At 41.0% G+C, this 23,293-nt stretch overlaps 1 protein-coding gene and 1 long non-coding RNA gene across 13 annotated transcripts in view; one reads left to right on the top strand and one right to left on the bottom strand.

Moving 5' to 3' along the window:
• The window catches only part of LOC137324497 (transcriptional-regulating factor 1-like), a 217,217-nt gene that overhangs the window by 121,871 nt on the left and 72,053 nt on the right, over positions 1–23,293 (top strand). For 8 of the 12 annotated variants that reach the window (XM_067988840.1, XM_067988838.1, XM_067988842.1 and 5 more), the window contains 2 exons: positions 14,258–14,371; positions 16,985–18,713. In XM_067988840.1, coding sequence (XP_067844941.1) covers positions 17,277–18,713 — 1,437 coding nt within the window. In that variant the 5' untranslated portion in view covers positions 14,258–14,371; positions 16,985–17,276. The remainder of the gene's footprint in view (positions 1–14,257; positions 14,372–16,984; positions 18,714–23,293) is intronic. The other 4 variants (XM_067988841.1, XM_067988839.1, XM_067988844.1 and 1 more) reach the window with 2 other exon arrangements.
• LOC137324498 (uncharacterized) overlaps positions 5,695–23,293 on the bottom strand; it is a 95,896-nt gene continuing 78,297 nt past the window's right edge. Inside the window, exons 6-7 of the long non-coding RNA XR_010963641.1 lie at positions 16,963–17,079; positions 5,695–5,947 (exon numbers count right to left, since the gene is read on the bottom strand). This is a non-coding gene — a long non-coding RNA (uncharacterized lncRNA). The remainder of the gene's footprint in view (positions 5,948–16,962; positions 17,080–23,293) is intronic.

Genomic DNA, 23,293 nt, shown 5'->3' on the forward strand with positions numbered 1-23,293 from the left:
CCTTATCCTTCCCTGCTCTAAGGAGAACAATCACAGATTCTCTAGTCTCTCCACACAACTGAAGTCTCTCATCGCTGGGAAATTTCTTCTCCACCCTCTCCGAGGCCTTGAGATTCTTCCTAAAGTGCGGTGCCCAGAATTGCACACAGTAGTCTAGTTGACATTTAGCCTGTGATTTATAACTTTCTTATGTTTGTACTCAATGCCTCTGTTTATGGGATTCTTGGCTTTATAAATATTTTTATCAGCTTTTCTAACTTGTCCTGCCACCTTCAAAGATTGCATGTGTGAACCCTCAGGTGTCTCTGTTCCTGCCCCCATTTAAAATTGTACCATTTAGTTTATATTGCCTCTCCTCAAACTTCCTCCCTAAATGCATCATATATTAAATCGTCAGGAGTAACATAAACTCTTCCTTGGTCCCTCCCCATTGTGATTTACTTTATGGCAAACACTCTGGGTTTGCATTTGGAATTCCTCATCTGGCTGCTGGGGGCATTTCCCTGTTCTGGAAAAAGATGCAAAATCTTCCATGTAAATCGATGTTTGATCTTTTTGGCTCATTTGGGGTAGAATCTTAGCCACATCCTGTCGAAACTGCTAATCCCACAGGATTGTTCAGTGTCCTGGGATAGTTTCAAAAAGCTTTTAAAAAAATCTTTCACTCATAATTGCTCTCTTGAATTTTATCTCTCTCATTCTCTTCTCTCCCCTGCTCTACTCTTTGTCTAGATTTTACCATTGCCTTTCATTACAATTTTTCTTTTCTCTTTTAATCAGTGCTCCTCTGGTCAGTATATCTCTGAACTCTCCTTTCTCATTCCTTTTTAAACTCCAAATATGTTGTATTACATGCTCTTCCTCCCCAACTGCAGTCTTCTAATGCTAGTTTATTCTTTCCCACCTCGCTGACCTATGTTGGCTCCCAGTCCGGGAACGCCTCGATTTTAAAATTCTCATCCTTGTTTTCAAATTCCTCCATGGCCTCGCCCCTCCTCCAGCCCTACAACTCTCCGAGATCTCTGCGCTCCTCCAATTCTTGCCTCTTGCCCATCCCCGATTTTAATCGCTCCACCATTGGCGGCCGTGCTTTCAGCTGCTTGGGCCCTAAGCTCTGGAATTCCCTCCCTAAATCTCTCCATCTCTCTACCTCTCGCTCCTCCTTTAAGACGCTCCTTAAAACCTACCTCTTTGACCAAGCTTTTGGTCACCTGTCCTAAAATCTCCGTGGCTCGGCCTCAAATTTTGTTTGATGATCTCTCCTGTGAAGCGCCTTGGGTTGTTCTACTGTGTTAAAGGTGCAATATAAATGCAAGTTGTTATTGTTGTTAAAGAACCCCCTGATGGCTCAGCATGTATCACTTAGTATGTGTAACTGTGCCATTCAGATCAGGAAGATTTCTGAATTAATCCTTTGTGTTCAATGACTGATCTCAACTAAAGTAGTGGAAGTACGCTCGTTTTATTAGCCCTGGACTAAGGAGGAGTGAAATCAGCCCGTGTTCAAACTTCTGATTGCTATTTAGTGACCTGTACTGGAAAGTTTGCGTGTGTGGACAGGATTTTATTTGACTGTTCATAAGAAATGGCCAGAGTCCCACTAGGATGGTTGCAAAGATGATATCAGTAACAAAACGCCATGGGTTTTGGGCATTCAAGGCGTGACATTCAAAGGTCATGAGTCCTCTGTTTTAAGGCAGTTTATTAGATGAGTAGTTCTGAAAAGCAGAAATGCCAGTTGAAAACTCGAGTGCTTCAGGAACTTAGAAACCTTTTGGAAAAGTCAAACTAGGCATCCGTCATGCCACCTTGTGGTTGGATACAGAGCAGTATTAGCAGCAAGTAAAATGCAAATAACTGCAAATGCTAGAAATCTGAAACAAAAAGAAGAAAATATTGGAAGCACTCAGCAGGCCAATCGGCATCTGTGGAGAGAACAGACAAGTTTATGTTTTGGGTATACACGCTTCTTCAGAACTGGTTCTTCAGTGTTATTAAGAAGGATCCACACCCAAAACACACACATCTGTTCTCCCCACAGATGCTAACTGACCTGTGCATTTCCAGCATTTTCTATGTTAGCAGCATCCTTAGAGCTGTATCAATAAGGGAATGTTGTGGAGGTGAAGGAGAAGGAAAAAAAATGAGAAGACAATGTTTAATGCATTGCAGAGTGTTCTGGTTGTGTTGATTGAATTCAAATTGTTAAGACAAAGTATTTTAGCCAATCTGCCAATTGCCTGGCTAATAAATTAAAAATCTACAATTCCAATTTAATGTGTGATACAATAACACCATCAATGATGAATGAAAACATGATTTTGTGGGCCAAATCATGTGTGTGTATAGTGGTGCAACATGCCCAGGTTGCTACAGCTCTTTTTTTATAAAGCTATCCATGTTGGGATTTTATTTCAGGCTCGTTGATCTGGGGAGTCAAGACCAAGAGCAGTCATCAGATCAGCAAGGTTAGAGGGCATGGGATAACTGGACAGGGGTGGGGGGGGTGGCGGCAAGAGACAGATGAGATGTGGGGAAGATAGGAGGAAGGGGAATGGGAAATAAGAGATGGGGAGGGAGAGGAGAATTGGAAGGGGATGGAGGGGAAGGTGAAGAGGATGGGCAGAAAAGGGGGATGGGGGTTAATGGTCACTGGAATTGTTAAGCAAGGTGCAGAATGCAACTTAGTGAGGGCTGGGAAGAGGAGATTGTGTAAAATACTGCTCAGTTGAAGGGGAATGGGAGGGCTGGATTACCCCTCAGTGGGAGCGAAGGAGGGGCAAGGCAGGTAGGTGAGTGAGGTATCGATGCAGAAAATGGTCACTGAAGACATTTGGCCAGCACGACATGAGGAACTCTGTGACATCTGTACATGAGTGGTGCATCATTTTTTTTAAAAATCATTTTTTTTGCTTTGAAGCATTATAACTGAAGTCCTTGAAATATTTGAGATAAATGTATTCCATTGTTGGGAGACTATACACAGTGGTATTCAGTGTGATACATTTTCTTTTAACTCTTGCTTTTTTCTTAATGAAAAAAATTGAAATAGTTTTGATGCATTTAATAACCTCTGGTTATGTTTCTATTATCAATAGAATTTTCACACATAACTGGAAAATTTTGTTTTCTCATCGACATGAATAGGAAATCTATGTTTCTACATGGGTTTGAACTTCAGGTTTTCTTTTCCAAATTCCTTCCATTTTTTTCCCTCCATTCCTGAAGCTGCATAGAATTATATAGAATTTACAGCACAGAAACAGGCCATTCGGTCTAATTGGTCTATGCTGGTGTTTATGCTGCACACGAGCCTCCTCCCTCTCTACTTCATCTCACCCCATCAGCATATCCTTCTATTCCTTTCCCCTTCATGTACTGAAAAGCTGACTCTTGCTGGTGTATTGTTCCACAGTCAATGATTGCCCTTCCAGTACCTTGCCCAAATGGCTATTCCTTATGTATTGACAGGCTGGCTATTCACATATACAAGGTTCTCACCCCTCAGTCCAGGCCTGTCATCGCCATAGGTCCACGTGCATGAACTATTGAGCAGGCATCAGTGGATATAGCTCATTTCAGTTGTAGTGTCTTAAGTGCTGTCCTGGTGGAGAGCTAAATCAGCACAAAGGATCAAAAGCAAAATACTGCAGATGCTGGAAATCTGAAATAAAAACAGAAAATGCTGGAAATACTCAGCAAGTCAGGCAGCATCTGTGGAGAAAGAAAGTGAGTTAACATTTCAGGTCGATGACCTTTCGTCAGAACTGAAAGAAGTTGAAGATTAAATAGTTTTTAAGCAAGTACAGAGCCAGGGAAAGCGGTGGGGGCGGGGGGAGGGAGGGCAGGAGAGTAAAGAAAAGAACAAAGGGGAAGGTCGCTGATAGGGTGGAGGGTAGGAGTGAGTAAATGACAAAAGGGATGATGGTACCAGGCAAGGAGGGTGGTAGTGGGACAAGTAAATAAACAACAGATGGGTCCAGAGGAGCTGTAAATGACAACAGCAGAACCATTACCAGCACCTGCTGTCTGAAAAAATGGGAGCAGTGGTTATGATCTGAAATTATTGAAATTAGTGTTGAGTCCAGAAGGTTGTAAAGTGCCTAATCGAAAGATGAGGTGCTGTTCCTCGAGCTTTCGTTGAGCTTCATTGGAACAGTGTAAGAGGCCAAGAACAGAGGGGTCAGAGTGGGAGTAGGACGGGGAATTAAAATGGCAAGCGACCGGCAGGTCAGGGTCACTCTTCCGGACTGAGCGGAGGTGTTCAGCAAAGCGATCACCCAGTCTGTGTTTGGTCTCCCCAAAGTAGGGTCAAACGTGGAATTTGATTTGTATCACACTTCATACCTTTACCAAATTATTAGAGAAATTGAGAGTTTCAGATTTTCTGGCATGATCTCAAGATGATGTGCAACTAAAACGTGTTTAGCCAGGTTGGAAATCCAAAGCTGCCTGCAAAAATCAAGTGGTCCTCACACACTAAGCGATAATGCGATGGATACTGTATCTGGTACATTTCACAACATACAAGTCACTACTTCAACTTTAGTACTGCAGCAAATGATCACTTGCACCAAGGTATGACTCATGCCACCAAGTTTTCAGGTCATGGAAACACCTGAGAATCGGTAACTCAAGCACTTGTTACAGGTATTAGCATGTTGCTGACTTGACAAACAAAGTAACTTTAATTTTGCATATTTTACTCTCACCCATGTAGATTGGATCAATATAAATAGAACGATGGGTGTTCTACTGTACTTCAATATTTAGGCTTGGAAAAATTAATTTTGGGGACTAATTATTTCAGATTGCATTGACCGTTAATTCCAAATAATACTTAGCTCTCTCATGTTGGGTCAAAGTACCTTTTAACAATTGTATTCAAATTTAATGCATTTTCATTCAAGGTTATAGCAGGGAAATCTTAACTGAGAAATTAGAAAAGAATATCCAGTATTCAGGAAAAATCTTAACTTGGAGCACTGCCTATTTCAGCACCTATGCACATGTGTATATTTTGGAAGGTTGCTAAATTTTAGCACAAGCAATGTAAGTTGCTTTTGTTTACATATTTTCCTGTTTACACTGTATACCCAGTTCTTTGCTGCTTTCCTTATGCAAAGAATATTGCTCTAATAAGGTTAGAACTATGGTCCCATTTACATTGCATCCACAGCATCTCAGCTCTGCTGTTAGACACTCAAGATAATGGAACGAGTATTGTGTGACTTGAAATTGAGGTGCTATTTCAGCGGGTCAGGTGAATGTTAATGATCCCATTGCACTGCTCTAAGAAGAATAGCTAATGTTCTGACAAGGTTCCTCTCTCATCCAATACCACAAAAAGCAGATTTATTGGTCATTGAGGTTTATGGGTCCTTACTGGCACAAAATGGCTGTCACTTTTCTTTATTTCAGTCAATAAATAAACATATATTAGCAGATCCCCCATGGCATTGCTCATGATGAAAGGTTACACTGAGAGAATTTGCAAAGAACTTTGTCTGAAATTCTGTTGGAGACATTGCAATAAGAGTATTTTGATTGGTTCATGAGAAAGTGTTTTTCTTATCATTACATTAGATAAATAAATACATTTATTCACTTCCTATATCAAAGTTGCAAAAAAAACTAAATCTCTTCACGTGACAAAGGGAGAGCTTTATTTACTGTTATTGTTTATTGGATTGGGGTATAGGTTTTTAATAGTGGAGACCAAGAAACATATAAACTTAAAAGATTAAACTAATTTGTACCTTTCCGTCTTTACCAAATAGCAACAATATTTGGTGTTACTAAAAGGTTCTGTTTAAACATGTTGAAGACTTCAGAACCTCCCTTCAGTGTTGATTTATGGTACAGTCCTTCCTATATTTTTGCTACACTTTTTTTTATGTCCTTGAGTTCTGATAAATGGAAGTTAAAGGCAGCTGGACAAAACCATCTGGAATAGATAAAATATAAAGATTAAATAATGCCAAATTTCAAAGTGGAGAGATTCATTTGTTGGACATGTAACATGCTGCATTTGCTAAATAAAGCAGTAACGTATATTGTTTTTTGTCAGGAAAGTGAAGTCAGAAAAAAATTGAGTTCATACTTCACCTTTATTTGATCTGTACAAGAAAACCCTTTAAATTGCAGTGATGTTAACTGCTTCCGAAATGGTGTCACCAGGGATTTTGTACACTGCAATTTTCTATCAATACACAAGATTGAAGGAGAAGTACGGAAAGGAAAGGACTTGCATTTATATAGTTCCTTTCATGACCGCAGGACATCCCAAAATGCTTTATAGCCAACGTCATACATTTGAAGTGTACTTACTGTTCCATTTTATGGAAACATGGCACACAATATGCGCACAGCAAGGTCCTACAAACAGCACTGGGATATCATAATCAGATAATCGGATTTAGTGATGTTGGTTGATGGGTAACTATTGACCTAGACACTGGGAAAACTTGTCAGCTTTTCTTGTCGTCTGAAATACGGCACATTTGACAGTGCAGCATTTCCTCAGTACTGCACTGAAGCGTCAACCTAGATTACATACTCCACTCTGGAGTGAAGCTTGAACCCACGACCTTCTGACTCGGACGCAAGAGTGCTATCACTGAGCCAAGGCTGACACAAATAGAAATATAAGTCAGACACAGTCGGAGAGATCAGCAAGAAGCAAACAACATGTGGGTAAAACATCATGCCACAGAAAACATCACAGATATATATCACCCAGACAATCATATCAAAGATATTGAGTTCAGTAAGACAGAGATTACGCTAATCGTTCACAGTACACAAATAGCCAGAAGAATTCAGAGACCAAGATCAAGGAGTCAACCGAGGCTTCATTCATTCCCTCAGGTGAATGTGAGTGATCCCATAGCACTATTTGAAGATGAGCAGGAAATTCTGGTGCCCTGGCCAATGTTTATCCCTCAACCGACACCAAGAACAACAGATTATCTGGTCATTTATTTATTTGCTGGTTGTGGAAGCTCCCTGTGCATAAATCGGCTGCCATGTTTCTCAAATGATGTGGAGATGCCGGTGATGGACTGGGGTGGACAAATGTAAGGAATCTTACAACACCAGGTTATAGTCCAACAATTTTATTTTAAAATCACAAGCTTTCAGAGATTATCCCCTTCGTCAGGTAACCTTCCATGGAATCCCACACTCGCTCACCTGACGAAGGGGATAATCTGCGAAAGCTTGTGATTTTAAAATAAAATTGTTGGACTATAACCTGGTGTTGTAAGATTCCTTACATGTTTCTCAAATGTAAGGAATCTTACAACACCAGGTTATAGTCCAACTGTTTTATTTGAAAATCACAAGCTTTCGGAGGCTTTCTCCTTCGTCAGGTGAGCGAGTGTGGGATTCCATGGAAGGTTACCGCATTTATATTCAGAGAACAATACCTGGTGATTACAGATAATCTTTCCAACTGCCCGTTGTCAAGGCAAACAAAGTGTTCAGACAGAGTGATGTTACCGACAGGACCACCGAATACACAAACGGCCAGAACACAAAACAAAGAGAGAGAGGGAGAGAAACATCCGAAAGGAAGAGAAAGACAGAGAATGACCCGTTGTGTTAAAAACAGATAACTTTTTTTCGCTGGTGGGGTTACGTGTAGCGTGACATGAACCCAAGATCCCGGTTGAGGCTGTCCTCATGGGTGCGGAACTTGGCTATCAATTTCTGTTCGATTTTGCGTTGTCGTGTGTCTCGAAGGCCGCCTTGGAGAACGCTTACCCGAAGATCGATGGCTGAATGTCCTTGACTGCTAAAGTGTTCCCCGACTGGGAGGGAACCCTCCTGTCTGGCGATTTGTTGCGTGGTGTCCATTCATCCGTTGTCGCAGTGTCTGCATGGTCTCGCCAATGTACCATGCTCCGGGGCATCCTTTCCTGCAACGTATGAGGTAGACAACGTTGGCCGAGTCACAGGAGTATGAACCATGGTGGGTGGTGTCCTCTCGTGTGATGGTGGTGTCTGTGTCGATGATTTGGCATGTCTTGCAGAGGTTGCCGTGGCAGGGTTGCGTGGTGTCGTGGACGCTGTTCTCCTGAAAGCTGGGTAATTTGCTGCGAACGATGGTCTGTTTGAGGTTGGGTGGCTGCTTGAAGGCGAGTAGTGGAGGTGTGGGGATGGCCTTAACGAGGTGTTCGTCGTCATCGATGACATGTTGAAGGCTGCGGAGAACATGGCGTAGTTTCTCCGCTCCGGGGAAGTACTGGACAACGAAGGGTACTCTGTTGGTTGCGTCCCGTGTTAGTCTTCTGAGGAGGTCTATGCGATTTTTCGCTGTGGCCCGTCGGAACTGTCGATCGACGAGTCGAGCGTTATATCCCGTTCTTACGAGGGCCTCTTTCAGCATCTGTAGGTGTCCATCGCGTTCCTCCTCGTCTGAGCAGATCCTGTGTATTCGCAGGGCCTGTTCATAGGGGATGGCCTCTTTGACATGGTTAGGGTGGGAGCTGGAAAAGTGGAGCATCGTGAGGTTGTCCGTGGGCTTGCGGTAGAGTGAGGTGCTGAGGTGCCCGTCTTTGATGGAGATTCGTGTGTCCAAGAAAGAAACCGATTCTGAGGAGTAGTCCATGGTGAGCTTGATGGTGGGATGGAACTTGTTGATGTTATCGTGTAGTCTCTTCAGTGATTCTTCGCCATGGGTCCATAGGAAGAAAATGTCGTCGATGTATCTGATGTATAGCATTGGTTGGAGGTCCTGTGCAGTGAAGAAGTCGTGCTCGAACTTGTGCATGAAAATGTTGGCGTATTGGGGTGCAAATTTGGTCCCCATGGCTGTTCCGTGTGTTTGGGTAAAGAACTGGTTGTCGAAGGTGAAGACAATTGTGATCCAGGATGAAGCGGATGAGTTGTAAGATGGCGTCTGGAGATTGGCTGTTGTTGCCACGGCAACCTCTGCAAGACATGCCAGATCATCGACACAGACACCACCATCACATGAGAGGACACCACCCACCAGGTACATGGTTCATACTCCTGTGACTTGGCCAACGTTGTCTACCTCATACGTTGCAGGAAAGGATGCGCCGGAGCATGGTACATTGGCGAGACCATGCAGACACTGCGACAACGGATGAACGGACACTGCGCAACAATCGCCAGACAGGTTCCCTCCCAGTCGGGGAACACTTCAGCAGTCAAGGACATTCAGCCATCAATCTTCGGGTAAGCGTTCTCCAAGGCGGCCTTCGAGACACACGACAACGCAAAATCGTCAAACAGAAATTGATAGCCAAGTTCCGCACCCATGAGGACGGCCTCAACCGGGATCTTGGGTTCATGTCACGCTACACGTAACCCCATCAGCGAAAAAAAGTTATCTGTTTTTAACACAACAGGTCATTCTCTGTCTTTCTCTTCCTTTCGGATGTTTCCTACAGGACCACCGAATACACAAATGGCCAGAACACAAAACAGAGAGAGAGAGGGATGTTTCTCTCCCTCTCTCTCTCTGTTTTGTGTTCTGGCCATTTGTGTATTCGGTGGTCCTGTAGGTAACATCACTCTGTCTGAACACTTTGTTTGCCTTGACAACGGGCAGTTGGAAAGATTATCTGTAATCACCAGGTATTGTTCTCTGAATATAAATGCGGTAACCTTCCATGGAATCCCACACTCGCTCACCTGACGAAGGAGAAAGCCTCCGAAAGCTTGTGATTTCCAAATACAACAGTTGGACTATAACCTGGTGTTGTAAGATTCCTTACATTTGTCAACCCCAGTCCATCACCGGCATCTCCACATCATGTTTCTCAAAGTAACAGCAGTGACTGCACTTCAAAAAATACTTTATTATCTGTGAAGCGTTTTGGGATGCTGAGGTCATGAAAGACGCTATATAAATGTAAGCTCTTTATTTTTCTTTCTTTTGTGTTTCCCTTTCCTATGTCTCAAGTTGTATTTCTGTGCTGCCATGTGTCCCCTTGTATTTTTGTGACACTGTATCTCTAGCTGTCTGTACCCGAGATGATGTCTGTTCAGTGTGTGTATTGCCTGATATTTCTCACGAGTTAGTTTCTGAATCTGTGTTTTACTGGATGTATTATGCTGTGTATTTTTGGCGGTCTGTATTAGCTCGTGTCAATTTGTTCTGATTTTTATCTCTGCCTCCAGCTTTATCTCTTTGTGCAATGCTGCAGGATGTTTGGGGTCCTGCAACCAAAATATTTGTTCTGCTGGGTTGGAGAGTGCGGAATGGCAAAAACAGGGTGTAGGAAAAATTTCAAAAGGCAAGGAAATACTTTCTGGGGTCTCGCTGCGCCCATCTAGGTTTTCTGAGATCTCTTTTGCTGTCTGTTCCGGATGTATTTCTGAGCTTCAGTGTTTCTGACCGTATCTTTGGGTCTTTGTGGGATGTTTGTTTTTTGGCCAACCTCTCTGTTCTCCGTTCTCTGATGTTTGCAGTCCTGTGCCCAATACCACTGTTGCCACGGGAACTGTAAAGTTGCTTTGATGAAAAAAAAATTGAATGGCTGTTGTGGCCGAAGAAATGGCTCCAGAACAAGGCTATGAGTGGCAAGAAAGAATTTGGAGCGTCGTGGGGCATGAAGAAAATAAATGGCTGGGAGAGTTGAAGTGAGGGTAGCAGAGCTGGGTCAGGAGCAGGCCAGAGGGGGAAGGTAGGGACCTATGGCGAGGATAGAGACGCAGGGAGCAATAGCAGCTAGGATATATGTTAGTAAGAATAAAATTTACAAGGAAATTTAACTGAAATAAGTCAAAAAAAACAAAATGGCAGATGGACTTGGGTGACTTATGTCACATCTCCATCTCGTGGCTGGAGGCTTGAACTACATTGTGACAGGCAACTGTTTACATATGAATTCCCATTATTGTTTTTAAGCATTTTACATTGTAAATGTAAAAGCATTACTGAAAAATTGTAATGGTAGGAAAGTTTGTCGACAGAATTGTGCCATATGCAATACTTTTAATAGTTTGTATATATAGATTTATATATCCCATGGCATTGCCCACTGTAAGTGAGAGGATATGATCTTTTACAAGAAAGTGGATGTGGTTTGTGGAAATGGATTACTTGGTTTATAAGGACCTAGCCATGGAGTCAGATCAATTAAATAGGGTGTGGAAGTACAGGCAAGGAAAGAGGGTGGAGAATAGGCATTCAGGACACACAGATATAGTGGGAAATAGGTGATTGGCTAAAAAAAAATACAAAGGGGAATAAGAGAAACAGTGAGTAACAGGGATTTTCTAAAAAGAGAACAAAAAAGTAAACGTAGTGCAGTGAGAGATTTAACACAAGTAGTGGAGTTGGGGATCCAAATTCAAGGAAAAGAGGAAAAATGAAGGGGGACAGTTAAGAATGGGATTGGGAATTCTCAAAAAAAAAACCGTTAAGGGGGCGTTAAGAGCAGGGCCGGGAATTCCAAAAAAAGACAATGGAGCCAGAGCAAGGGAGGGGGTTTAAAGTGTGGGACTGTGAAATCGCCAACAAAAAATGGAGGCACAACAGAGGGGGTTGAGAACTAGGTTGGCAATTCGAGCCGCAACAGGGGAGTTCGGAGTAGGGCTAGGAATTCTTGGAAAAAAATAAATATAACGAGACACAAAAGCGTGGTGGAAGGTTCTTGGAGAGAAAATATTTTGGGTCTATTCTGGTTTGACATGATCAAGCCTCTGAAGTTTCTGGCATAACCTGTTCGAGGACTGAATTTCTGGGAGAGACAAGTGGATCATCAGAACCCCGGCCTCTGCTCAAGTCCCTGACCTGACCTGATCAGGGAGTGATTTCCTGAGAGAGAGCTTAATGGAAAAATAGAGATGGTCATATGAGGTGGGATACTTAATTGCTAACAGAGGTAAAGGAGCTGAGGTTCAGGAGCAGGGAAGCACAAGAATGCCACCTAATGATGGGAGGCCTTTTACAGTGTGACAGACAAATGTGGACAGAGTTTTTCCTTTACATGTGTCGACATAGGATTTTAACATTATAAATGTTAATATAAAAATGTTATTCAAACATTGTGACGCAAAGTAATGTGTACAATAAGCAAAACTTTTGATGTAAATTATATAAATTCTGTGCAGAATAAATATTTTCACATAACTTGTGTATTCACTTTAATTGTATGGAGTATTTTGTATGTAGACAGATAAACATTATCTAAGTGTGCCGCTTTCTGTGCTGGTTGGAATGTAGGTGTGAAGTTCAATATGTGATAGTTGGACTGGAGAAGCTTGGGGAATTTGGGTTCAGTGGTGTTGAGGTATGAAACGGAGGAAAAAGGAAAGAACAGTGGAATTATGAAGAGGTTGGTGATGGTGAGTGGATGGTAAAAGTTGAGTGGCAGGGAGTGGTGAATGGTTTGGGAAAAGTAGGAGCTTGGTGGGATGAGCTTGTGGGCAGGAAAGAAGATGTTTCAGCAGTTACGATGATAGTGAGGGGAAAGGTATTGAAGCAAGTTTATAATATGTGCAATAAAAACAGGAAATGCTGGAAATACTCAGGTCAAGCAGCATCTGTGGAGAGAGAAACAGAGTTAATGCTTCAGGTCAATGACCTTTTGTCAGAATTGGAAGAAGTAAAGATTTAACAGTTTTTAAGGAAGTACAGAGTCGGGAAAAGGGGAGGAAAGAACAAAAGGAAAGGTCTGTGATAGGATGGAGGGCAGGAGTGATTGAATGACAAAAGGGTTGATGGTGCAAGGCAAAGAGGGTGGTAATGGGATAAGTAAAGAAACAAAAGATGGGTCTAGAGGAGCTGTAAGTGGCAACAACAGAATCATTACTAGCACCTGCTATCCAAAAAAATGGGAGAAGTGGTTATGATCTGAGGTTATTGAAATAATTGTTGAGTTCGGAAGATTATGAAGTGCTGTTCCTCGAGCTTCCGTTGAGCTTCATTGGAACAGTGTAGGAGGCCAAGGGCAGAGGTCAGAGTGGGAGTGGGATGGAGAATTAAAATGGCAAGCGACCAGAAGCTCAGGGTCACACTTGCGGACTATATATGATAATATAAAATATATGCATTGGGGAGGAGATGGAACTAAAAATTATGAAGTTAGGGAGCCGGACTTGGGGGAAAAACAGTGGAGCTGTACTTAAAATTAGAAACACTAGCTGAATATCGGAAACAGAGTGGGGCTAATAAACACAAACAGCAGGTATAGGAGTTTTAAAAAATCATCCACTAGAATGAAAGTAGGACTTAATATAACAAATAATGGGAACAACAATACAGGGAATAAGGAATTTCAACGGGGAATCTGTGGGAACAGCTGGCTCACGGCTCAAGGAGACTGTGTCTTATCCTTCCCCCCCCACCCCCGAGCACCCTTCCACGGTTCACTCCGTTCCTCACTTCTCCGCAAGCCTTCTGACCCCTCGTCTACCAACCTTCTCATTCTTCCTGATCCTAGACTATATTCGTGATGTTGGAGTGGGACGGTTCAAGGGCTGACAAGTCAAGCAGGATGGGGGCCAGTGGAGGAAGAAACAGGACTGCGGGGACACAGAAAACTGGTTGGAGGGGCAAATCAAGTGAGCCCTGAAATCCAACAAGTAGCAGCAAACTGAGTAGGGAGGTGATGGGGAGCTGGCAGCCCCAAAAAATCAAACTGAGGGTATTTGTTACTGCTTGCAAATTTCAGGTTCCAGGTCAATGACTAGATCTCTTTCTCTCTTGACATTATTTTGTGCCTGTAATGAAGTATAATGTCAGGAGCCTGACAGTAAGGAGTTCAGTTTCCAGTGAAGGCTGAGGTTTGAGAATGGGTCCTCTGTTTGGGAGCCCCACGCCCTGCTGTTAGAGCTCGAGGATTGTTTGGGTGCACTGTATTCAAATGTTTGAGAAATACATTCCCATGACAGTTTGTAGAACTGATGGTGTGTAATTACAATACCATCAGTCAACATTAGGAATATTTATTTGTGACAAGTACAGTATTTTGTATCAATGGACAATTGTCAAGAACTTAAGAAAACTTTGATAACTGTTTGATTCTGTTCTTGTGTAAATTTGGTAACTGTGACTTAATTGTAACAGAATTTAAAGGATTTGAGCACAGGCTTTTAATCAGGAATGCACTGAACAAAAGAATATAAAGGTATAGTTTTTGTAGGGGGCGCAAAATACTCTTTCAGGAGTCACCATGCTTATGAGCAACTTGTCCTCTTCATGTTATGATTAACCTTATGGCAAAGTGAAGAAACATTGGTGTGTTGACTTTCTTTTTCTTTAAATGGTTTGCAGATATTTAGCTGTTAGTGTGAGAGTGCAACCAAGCTGTTTATGGAAGAATGTTTGTGAATGTGGGAATAAAGCTGAAGAGGGATAAGGAAACACCCAACCAGTGCAGGGATCCAGGTGAGAGACAACTGTTTGTGCGAATCACATTTTGTTTCTCTGGTAGCTTGATGAGAAAATTGTGTGCACACCTGTAGTGTATATATGAATAGACAGATTCAGTTGATTAATAGCATGGATTTACATTTTTTTGTTTGTGTGCTGTGGCTCTTAATGTAAGCAGTTCACATTCATTAAACCAGTAGAATTGACAAACCTATCCTATTCATTTTTATGTTCAAGTTGTCTTTTCAAGTCCACCAATTCAGTAAGAATCTTCCTAACCATAATTACTGCATAAATTTGTTTTATGATCACTATATTGTATGTAATGGAAAAAAAAATGCTTGTTCTGTACAAGCTTCTTTCAAGGGGAAACTGTAATGGTAATTTAAATGATTGTAGGAAATGATTTCCTCTCCTTAGTTTGGCTGTTCATGCCATGTTTAAAGGTTTTTTATATACATAAATATATATACACATGTACATTTGGTAAATATGTGATGGGAAATATTAGTTGTGCGAATTGGGAGAGTTTATACAGTCAGATGGTCTGTTGGTGATCATGAGCTGAAGCTTGTGTCACCATGATTGTGATTTTGATAAACTGAACAATTAAACAAGCCCAGATCTAATATCTATAAATCGCATCTAAAAAATCCAAGAGCAAGCCTTTAATATTAGTGAGAATTTATGCTGAAGCAGATAGGAAAGTTTGCATTTTTTTTGTTAGAAGAAAGAAGGTATTATTATCCATTTAATACATTTCACTCTGGGTAGATTATCCACAATATATGTAAATGATTTGCACAGGAGAAAAAATATTCATGAAAAACAGTGTAGTAAGGTGTAAAGCTAAATTTAAATGCATATTTTTACTTTTGATTATTGTCAGTGAGCTATTCATCTAAGTGTTAACTACGTGTTTTGAAATACTGTAATGATAATTAAAATGGTTTGCAGATTATTTATTGCCTGTGTCCCTTCAGTGGCAACTGAGGTGACATTTGTGGCGCTGGAACTTTACGTGTGTGGCTTAATGGCAGACCAGGAAAGTAAACACTGTCTTAGAATTTTATTGCAGGCAATGATAGCTCTTCAATGTGAGCTAAATGCTAAGCAGCATCCTCACAGTGCTAAGAGTTATTCATATGGTTTTCATCTTATTTGCCAGCAGAGTGGGGCATGAAAGGCACTTTAGTTCGTAAATAATTTGCTTGGTTCCATCGAACGATGCATTCTTCAAGATTTCTTTGTACTGGTGAAAATAATGTTCTATGGAAAAATTATGTTGAATAACTTACCTGAATGAGGAGATAAGGATCCTATATTGCGCAATTTTTGTTCGTTGCCTGCCGTACTAATATATTTTCAGTTGAACAAATACAATGTTCACCAGTTTTAAGTTCTACAAATTTATTTTGTTGGAATTTTTTAATGTGTTGAGTGAGTTAAAATGTAACCAGATAAAATATTGACAATTTAAATTGCTTAAACAAAACAGGGTGATGAACAGGTTGAGCTGTCAATTAATACACTTTATTGTGGAATGCTGCACAATAGTCATTGATCTTGTCAGAGGAGTATGGCTGATGGAGCTCCCTATAGCAGGAGAGATTAGCAAACAATGAGAAGGGGATTGTTTAAAATATGGCAGCATAATAGGTTGCAGAGATACTTTTGTGTGTTTAATAAGCTGTTTCTCGTCGTTAGATTTGTAGTTTATGCAAACCTACCTGGCTAAGATAAACATCTTTGCTGGATTTTAACTTGCAGGAAAAGATGTTTGCAGTTGGCTGGTTGTTGCCTGGGAAAAGGAGGTAACTGAACAGTCCAGAACCTTAGTCTGTATTGAAGGTTCTGGACTGTTCAGTTACCTCCTTTGTTTTGTGATCCTGACGCTACTTCCCTCAGTTACAGTATCGCGTTTCTGTAACAGGTAGCCAATAACTGTGACATTGTTTTTCTAGGCAACAGTGAGAATTATTTCAAATGTATGGCTAATTGTGAGATAATTGAAAAAGATGCATTGTACTTAGAAAATCAATAATGTCAAAAACATTCAATTCTCTAAGTAAGATCTGCCTGGCTCGGGCTGTAATAACGCACGCAGTTTATATGCAGGAATTTTTTTAATTTTTAAAGAAAACAAGCTTTGCAAGGGAACTATGTGGTTCAGTTGGCTAGACACTGGCCTTTCACCTCCAGGACTTCGGTTCAAATTCAGCTCAGATTGATGAGATGCAAGTGTCCCCCGTGTGCTGGTTATAAGGGCTGTATCCGAAGTGAATTTAGGAAATCTCACTCCAGCTGATACTGAGCATGGCCTACAGCACAAGATTAGCACTAATTAGCAGTCTAACAATCACCACAGAGTGGCTATTATTGGAAATGGTAAACATGTCTCACTGGTGCAGTGTGGGTGCTCTTACAAGGCTAGGGCTGAGGCACATTGGGGCAGAATAGAGGGAGCTTTACTCTGCATCTGGCTGTGCTATACCTGATCTGGGTGCCTGAAAAATGAAGAGTTCCACTCCCCAGCACTAATATCCTCTCACCTTTAATGAGCACAAAAAATGTTTTTAAAAAGTAAGCTTCAGATCACCACTGACCTCTGTCTCATTTTCATTACAGGTGTTTTGTTGATGTTTTGCTTTCAATGGACTGCTTCGAGATGTGCCGTAACAATTTTAATCAAGATGTGATGCGTCAATCCAGGTTCAACTTGACTTGAGGACAGGATCCAGCATTGTCCATTTAAAATAAAAGGAAAATTATATTAAAAATTTGAAATCCACTGTGGTTTTAAAAAAAAAATTGTTTCTCAGGGAACTTGAGGATTCCAAACTTATATTGGTATTTTTGTATCTTGGAAGGAGCCTGGCAATCAATTTGTGGTTTAGACATTAAATTGCCTTAAGAACACATGATGGGAGACCAACCCATGTACAAGTCAAATCACACTGTGAACAACACAGAAAATTTGTACTATCCGCAACAGCAACAATCCAGCCCACTGACCAACATGAGTGGAAACATGAATCATAGCTATGGATCTACAGGCATGGACACATCTCAGACTTCTCCGGCTTCTCCTCATTTTCCTCCAGATTCAAGGGAAGCTGCAGTAACAGGAACCATGCCAGTTGTTACCAAAAGCCTTATGATCGAGCCATCTCGGTCAAACAATTGGCCTCATTCCAATGCTGGCAATCATGTTCAAATACAGAATGACCTTAACCTTAATCCCTCTATGATGTGGACTTCCACTGCTCAGTCTGATGCTTCAGATGGATATTCATATGTATATTCTTCTCCGGCAAATGACACCTCGTCACAGAAATTGACTAGTGGAGTCTTGCACAAATTGGACTCCTTCACACAGGTTTTTACAAATCAGAACCTCAGATTGCAACAGGCAAACAATGCAGCACAGAGTCTGCCAAGTCAGGCTGCCATGGTTGAGAATGTACGTGACAGTGCACTTCGACAACTGCTGTCACAAAAACCTCCAGCCGAACAACAAGCTGCTGTACATCCGATACAGAGATTCCAGCACTCTTTAACGCAACAAATGCATCGTGCCTTTCCGATGGCACAACCGAAGCAACAGTTGCAAGCCATGCAACATCAGCAGCAGCAGCAGCAGCAACAACAGATGTATTTCGATTACCAACAATTAGCTCAACTGCAGTCACAATCGCAGCCGGGGATGCAGCACTCACAGTCACATGTTCAGCAGCTGCAGGCTCAACAGGTGCTGTCTCAGCAAATTCAGCAACTACCACAGCAACAATACTTTGTAAGGCAGCAGCAGTCACAACAACACAGTTCAGTACAGGAGATGCAGCAACAGCAGCAATGCCATATGCATTCAGTTCAGTTTTATCAGCCGCAGCAGATTTTGTGTCAGTTACAGCAGCCTATGCAGCAGCAGATGCAACCGCCACCACCTTATCACCGAGACCAAAACCACAAGGCCATGCAGCAGCCGCAACAGTACTCCCAAGAACAGTCTCACCCTTCTCAGCACATTCAGATGGCTGCACCTTCTCAGTATTTCTACCAAGACCAGCCACACTATAGGCATATGTACCAGCAAAATCAATTGCATCAGCAACAAGAAGAAGCTATGCAACAGAAACAGTTCCATGCTGAAAGCAGGATTCAGGCTTCTCTTGGCCCTCATGCAAGCACTTCTGCTTCAGAGGTCACAGAAGAAGTGACAAGGAAGGAACTAAGTAAGATGGGTCATCCCGGGGCTGTTATGATACCTCAAAGACATCTTATAGCACCACCTAATATTCCTCTTGCACCTGTCAAGGTATCTCCACAACAATCTCATAATCATACTTGGTCTCAGGTAAAATTCCCAGATGGGTTTGAATTAAAATTTTGTGCTGAAAGGTTTGCAAATTTATTCTTAGTTATCCTTCAGTTGCTCAGTTATCCTGCAGAATGTGTGTTAGGGAGTTGTTTTCTATCCGTATGCAACTATCTGTCCATTAAAAGGACAATTACAATAATAAGGATATATATTTAGCCAAAAATAATGTGATTTTCTGTGCTCAGAAACTTGAATTCCTTTCATTAGTCAACATTAGAAACTATCCAGGAATGTGTACGTGTAAGATGATTGTCTTCGCCCATGTATAAATACTGAATTTACATAGTGCTGAATTTTAAGAGGTTCTCAAGTATTTGGTAAACGTTTTATGATTAAGAATTTAAGAAAGCATGGGATAACAAAATGCAATTTGTCCCATTGAGCCCATTCATTATACAAACCATGTATGAACTTCCCAATCACAGACTCTGTTCAATTCATTTGATCCCCTGAAAATGGTTTTGCAAAGGTTTGCCCATTATCCTCCTTTAATTCCCAAAAAAAAGGACAGTAAATTTACTTGCATTCCAGAATATTCCTCTAATCCATATCTTCATTATTCATCCTTCACTGATTCTACTTTGCTTATTATTTCCATGGCCCCATATAATTCCAGAACTATTGTTCTGCACAACACTTGGCCATTTTGATCTGTACGTACTCTTTTTTTTAAAATTCTCCGTTCCATTCCTAACTGAATGCATCTCTCTTTAAAGGTGTAAGTTCACACAGCATTAACTGCTTTTAAAGGATATTTATTTGGGGTGAGGGTGCAGGGTGGGGAGAAAAAGAAGCAAATTCCTTATCTTAAGTCTTATGATGTTTGTTAATCATGTTCTCTTGTTTTGCACCGATGGTCCACGGTAACCTGCTTGAATCTACAATATTAATTATTCCCTTGTGTTTCAAAGATCTGGATCATGTTCCAGTCTTTTACCCGACAGAAATTGATTCAGTTCCATGAGCCATGACCCTGAATTGTCCCAGTTGCTCTACTCTGAACCCTGCTTAACGCATCGATGTTTCTTTCAATTTACTAATACAGATTGCACCATGTTTCCAATTCTGCACATAACCATACACTTGCGCGCACAAAACCCATCCGCGTTTTTTTAATCCACGCACGTAATTGGTCCAAAGCCTTTGAATAGTATCAGTCTCCTCACCACATAGTTTGATGTCATTGTACGAAAAGCTTGGCATCTCGTCTGGTTGCGGGCCGATTTTCCTGTATTAGTTTCTTCTACCTCATTGATGTTTCCAGCAATCTGCCAAGTCAGTCCTCTCAGATGTACACATTTGACTAATTGTTAACTGAGGTCGGGTATTTTGCGCATTCTTTCCATGGCCTTAACACCAGCGAGTAGTTGAACATGACATCAATGCAGTATTCAACGGGCTATGGGACCAGGAATAAAATACTGTAGCTGAGACCAATCCAGTGATTTATCAAGGTTTAGTATAACTTGCTTGCTTTTATACTCCATGCCTCTAATTGTAAAGCCAAGGATCCCATATACTTTTTGACAGCTTTATCAACTTGTCCTGCCACCTTCAAGGTTGGGACCATTTAGTTTATATTGCCTCTCCTCATTCTTCCTCCCAAAATGCATCACTTCACACTTCTCTACATTGTATATCATCTGCCATGTGTCTGCCCATTTCACCAGTCTCTCTGTTCTCCTGAAGACTGCTACTATCCTCCTCACTGTTTACAATTCAAGTTTTGTGTTGTTTGCAAACTTTGAAATTGTGCCTCCTATACCCAAGTCCAGGTCATTAATATATATCAAAAAGAGCAGTGATCCTAATACCGACCCCTGTATACTTCCCTCCAGTCTTAAAAAGAACTGTTCACCACCACACTCAGCTTTGTCTTTTAGTCAATTTTGTATCCATGCTGCCACTGCCACTTTAATCCCATCGGCTTCAATTTTGCTGACAAGTCTATTATGTGGCACTTTATCAAACGTCTTTGAAAGTCCAAATACGCATGAACTGCACTACCTTCATCAACCCACTCTGTTATTTCATTGAAGAACACAATTACACATTGGCCAGACATGACTTGCTTTTACTAAATCCACGTTGGCTGTCACTAATTAACCCATGATCTTCCAAGTGACAATTAATTTTGCCCAGGATTATGGTATCTAGAAGTTTCCCCAGCACCAATGTTAGGCTGACTGGCCTGTAGTTACTGAGTTTATCACTCTCTCCTTTTTGAGCAGGGGTGTAACCCTCCAGTCCTCTGACACCACTCCATATCCAAGGATTGAAAGATTGTGGCCAGAGCCTCCGTTATTTCCACCTTTACTTTCCTCAGCAACCTAGGACGCATCCCATCTGGACTGAGTGATTTCCTATTTTGAGTGCTGCCAACCTTTTAAGTACCTTCTATTTATCTATTTTTATCCTGTCTACAATCCACAATTCTTGAGTCAGGAGTGGGCTTGAATACTCACCACTGAATTGGGTGGGTGCAGCTGTAATAATACTCAAGAAGCTCAATCCAGGGCAGAGCAGTTTGCTTTATTGGTGGCCCTTCCACTGGACTCTATGTCTACTTCTCCACCACAAGCGTTCTGTGATTGCAGTGTGTACTATCTCCAGGATGCACTGCAACAACTCAGCTTGGTCACTTTGGCAGCACCTTTCTCCAATGTGACCTCCATCACCAAGAAGGACAAGAGCAGCTATGTCATGGGAACACCACAAGTTCCCCTCTGAGTCGCACACCATTTTAGCTTGGAGATATATCACCATTCCTTCATTATCACTGGGTCAGGTTCCTGGAATTTACTACCAGACACCATCATGGAAGCATCATTGTCACAAGGATTGAAACAGTTCAAGAAGAAGGCCCACCGTTACCTTCTCAGGATGACTAAGGCTAGGCAATGAATATGGCTTTGCCATTGTTAGCCACATGCTGAAAACAAAATGAAAGGAAAAAAATAAAGATACCACCGCCTCAACATTATTCCCTAATGACTTCAAATTCCTCCTTTCATTTCTCACATCTTAAGCCCTTGATTTTTGTCGTTATAATAGTACTGCTTTAACCCCCTTCCAATTTATGACTTTTGAACCCTTTTTGTTGTGTCCCGACCCTAGCACCTGGAAATCAATGTACCAAATTCACTTTTAGACAGTTTTTCACTGAGGTACCTCACTTTTGAGGCCGCCTTCTACAATGGTCTGTACAGCAACATTCTTGGGGTCTTGAGCAGTTTGTAGTTCTATTTCAAGTCTTTCAGCCATTTCACTACAGTTTGTAATTCAAGCGTCATTGGTGTAATCTCTTCCAGTGGTACATTTGCAACAAACTAGTAGTGGGGCTTCCCTCAATTTATCTCTTCTTTTTGCACAAGTTTGGAGATCTCTTTATACTCAAAGTTCACTGTTAGTATTAACTCCTTGTCATGCAACACATTATATTGGTGTACATGATGGTTTTTAACCTTTTTAAAATCTGATTCTCTGGTGTTTGTGCCTCGTCAATTATTCCTTTTATTTCTGAACATTTTGACCTTGCTTCAATCAGAATTGGTGTTAAGGGAGCTGCAAAGGGATCTTACAATTTATAACACTTTTGAGAGCTTCAGCTTTCCGTAACTATACACATTTTTGTATTCAAACACTATCCATAATGTGTATTGTTAACCAATCCATTTTTTTTGCCTTGCTGAACACAAATTTCTCTTACCATATGCATACAGCCACACAATGTTATGCTGCAGATTGTATTGAAATGCATAATCATGTCACTCGTCACTAATGTCATCATAACAAAAAAAAATACGTGGCTCTTGTGCACCTTTTCTCCTCCCAAACAAGGAAGAAGGTTTGCTAAACATTTCCTATCAAGGTGTCACTTTAAGCCAGACATCATAAGTATCTGGGTTTCATTTTTTTCTGACAAAAAAGCTAGGAACTTCACACATTGTACGTATTGGTAAAACATAGAATTCACCACAGTGTGGTGCAGTGTTGAATTTGGTCGTGGAGGTAAAAAAAAATATTTTGGTGTAGTGTAGTATGTTAGATTTTGGTAGAACATATGGAAACATGTGGCATTAGTTTAACATCCTTTTTGATACTTTCCATCTTAAAATCATTTAGCACTTGTTTATGTACACTATTTAGCATAAGTTACTCATTCTTTCATTTCAGCATTTTTGAGAAACATAAGATGGTCTTTTTGTTTGTGAAGAAAATAAACTTGATTTATAAAAAATGTTAATACACAAACCATTCTGATTATTTACTAATCCCATTGAAAAAAGACAAAAATAGTGGCACAAGTTTAAAGCTTATGTTGCAATTATAAAGGATTTAGTTCTACAACAATACATAAAATTAGCTTTTTAAAAAAAAATTAGATTTCCCGTTTCCTATAATTTTATTGGGACAAACTTCAATTTAATTTGCTGAACCAAAAACTGGATTGGTGCTGATAGTTTTGAGGAGTTTAATTGTGATTTGAGATACTTTTTGGTGGGAGTGGTGGCATTGTGTTTTGTGTTTTGTACCATTTTCCAAGTTGGACTGTG

This window comes from Heptranchias perlo, chromosome 8, assembly GCF_035084215.1.
Source record: "Heptranchias perlo isolate sHepPer1 chromosome 8, sHepPer1.hap1, whole genome shotgun sequence".
Taxonomy (NCBI): domain Eukaryota; kingdom Metazoa; phylum Chordata; class Chondrichthyes; order Hexanchiformes; family Hexanchidae; genus Heptranchias; species Heptranchias perlo.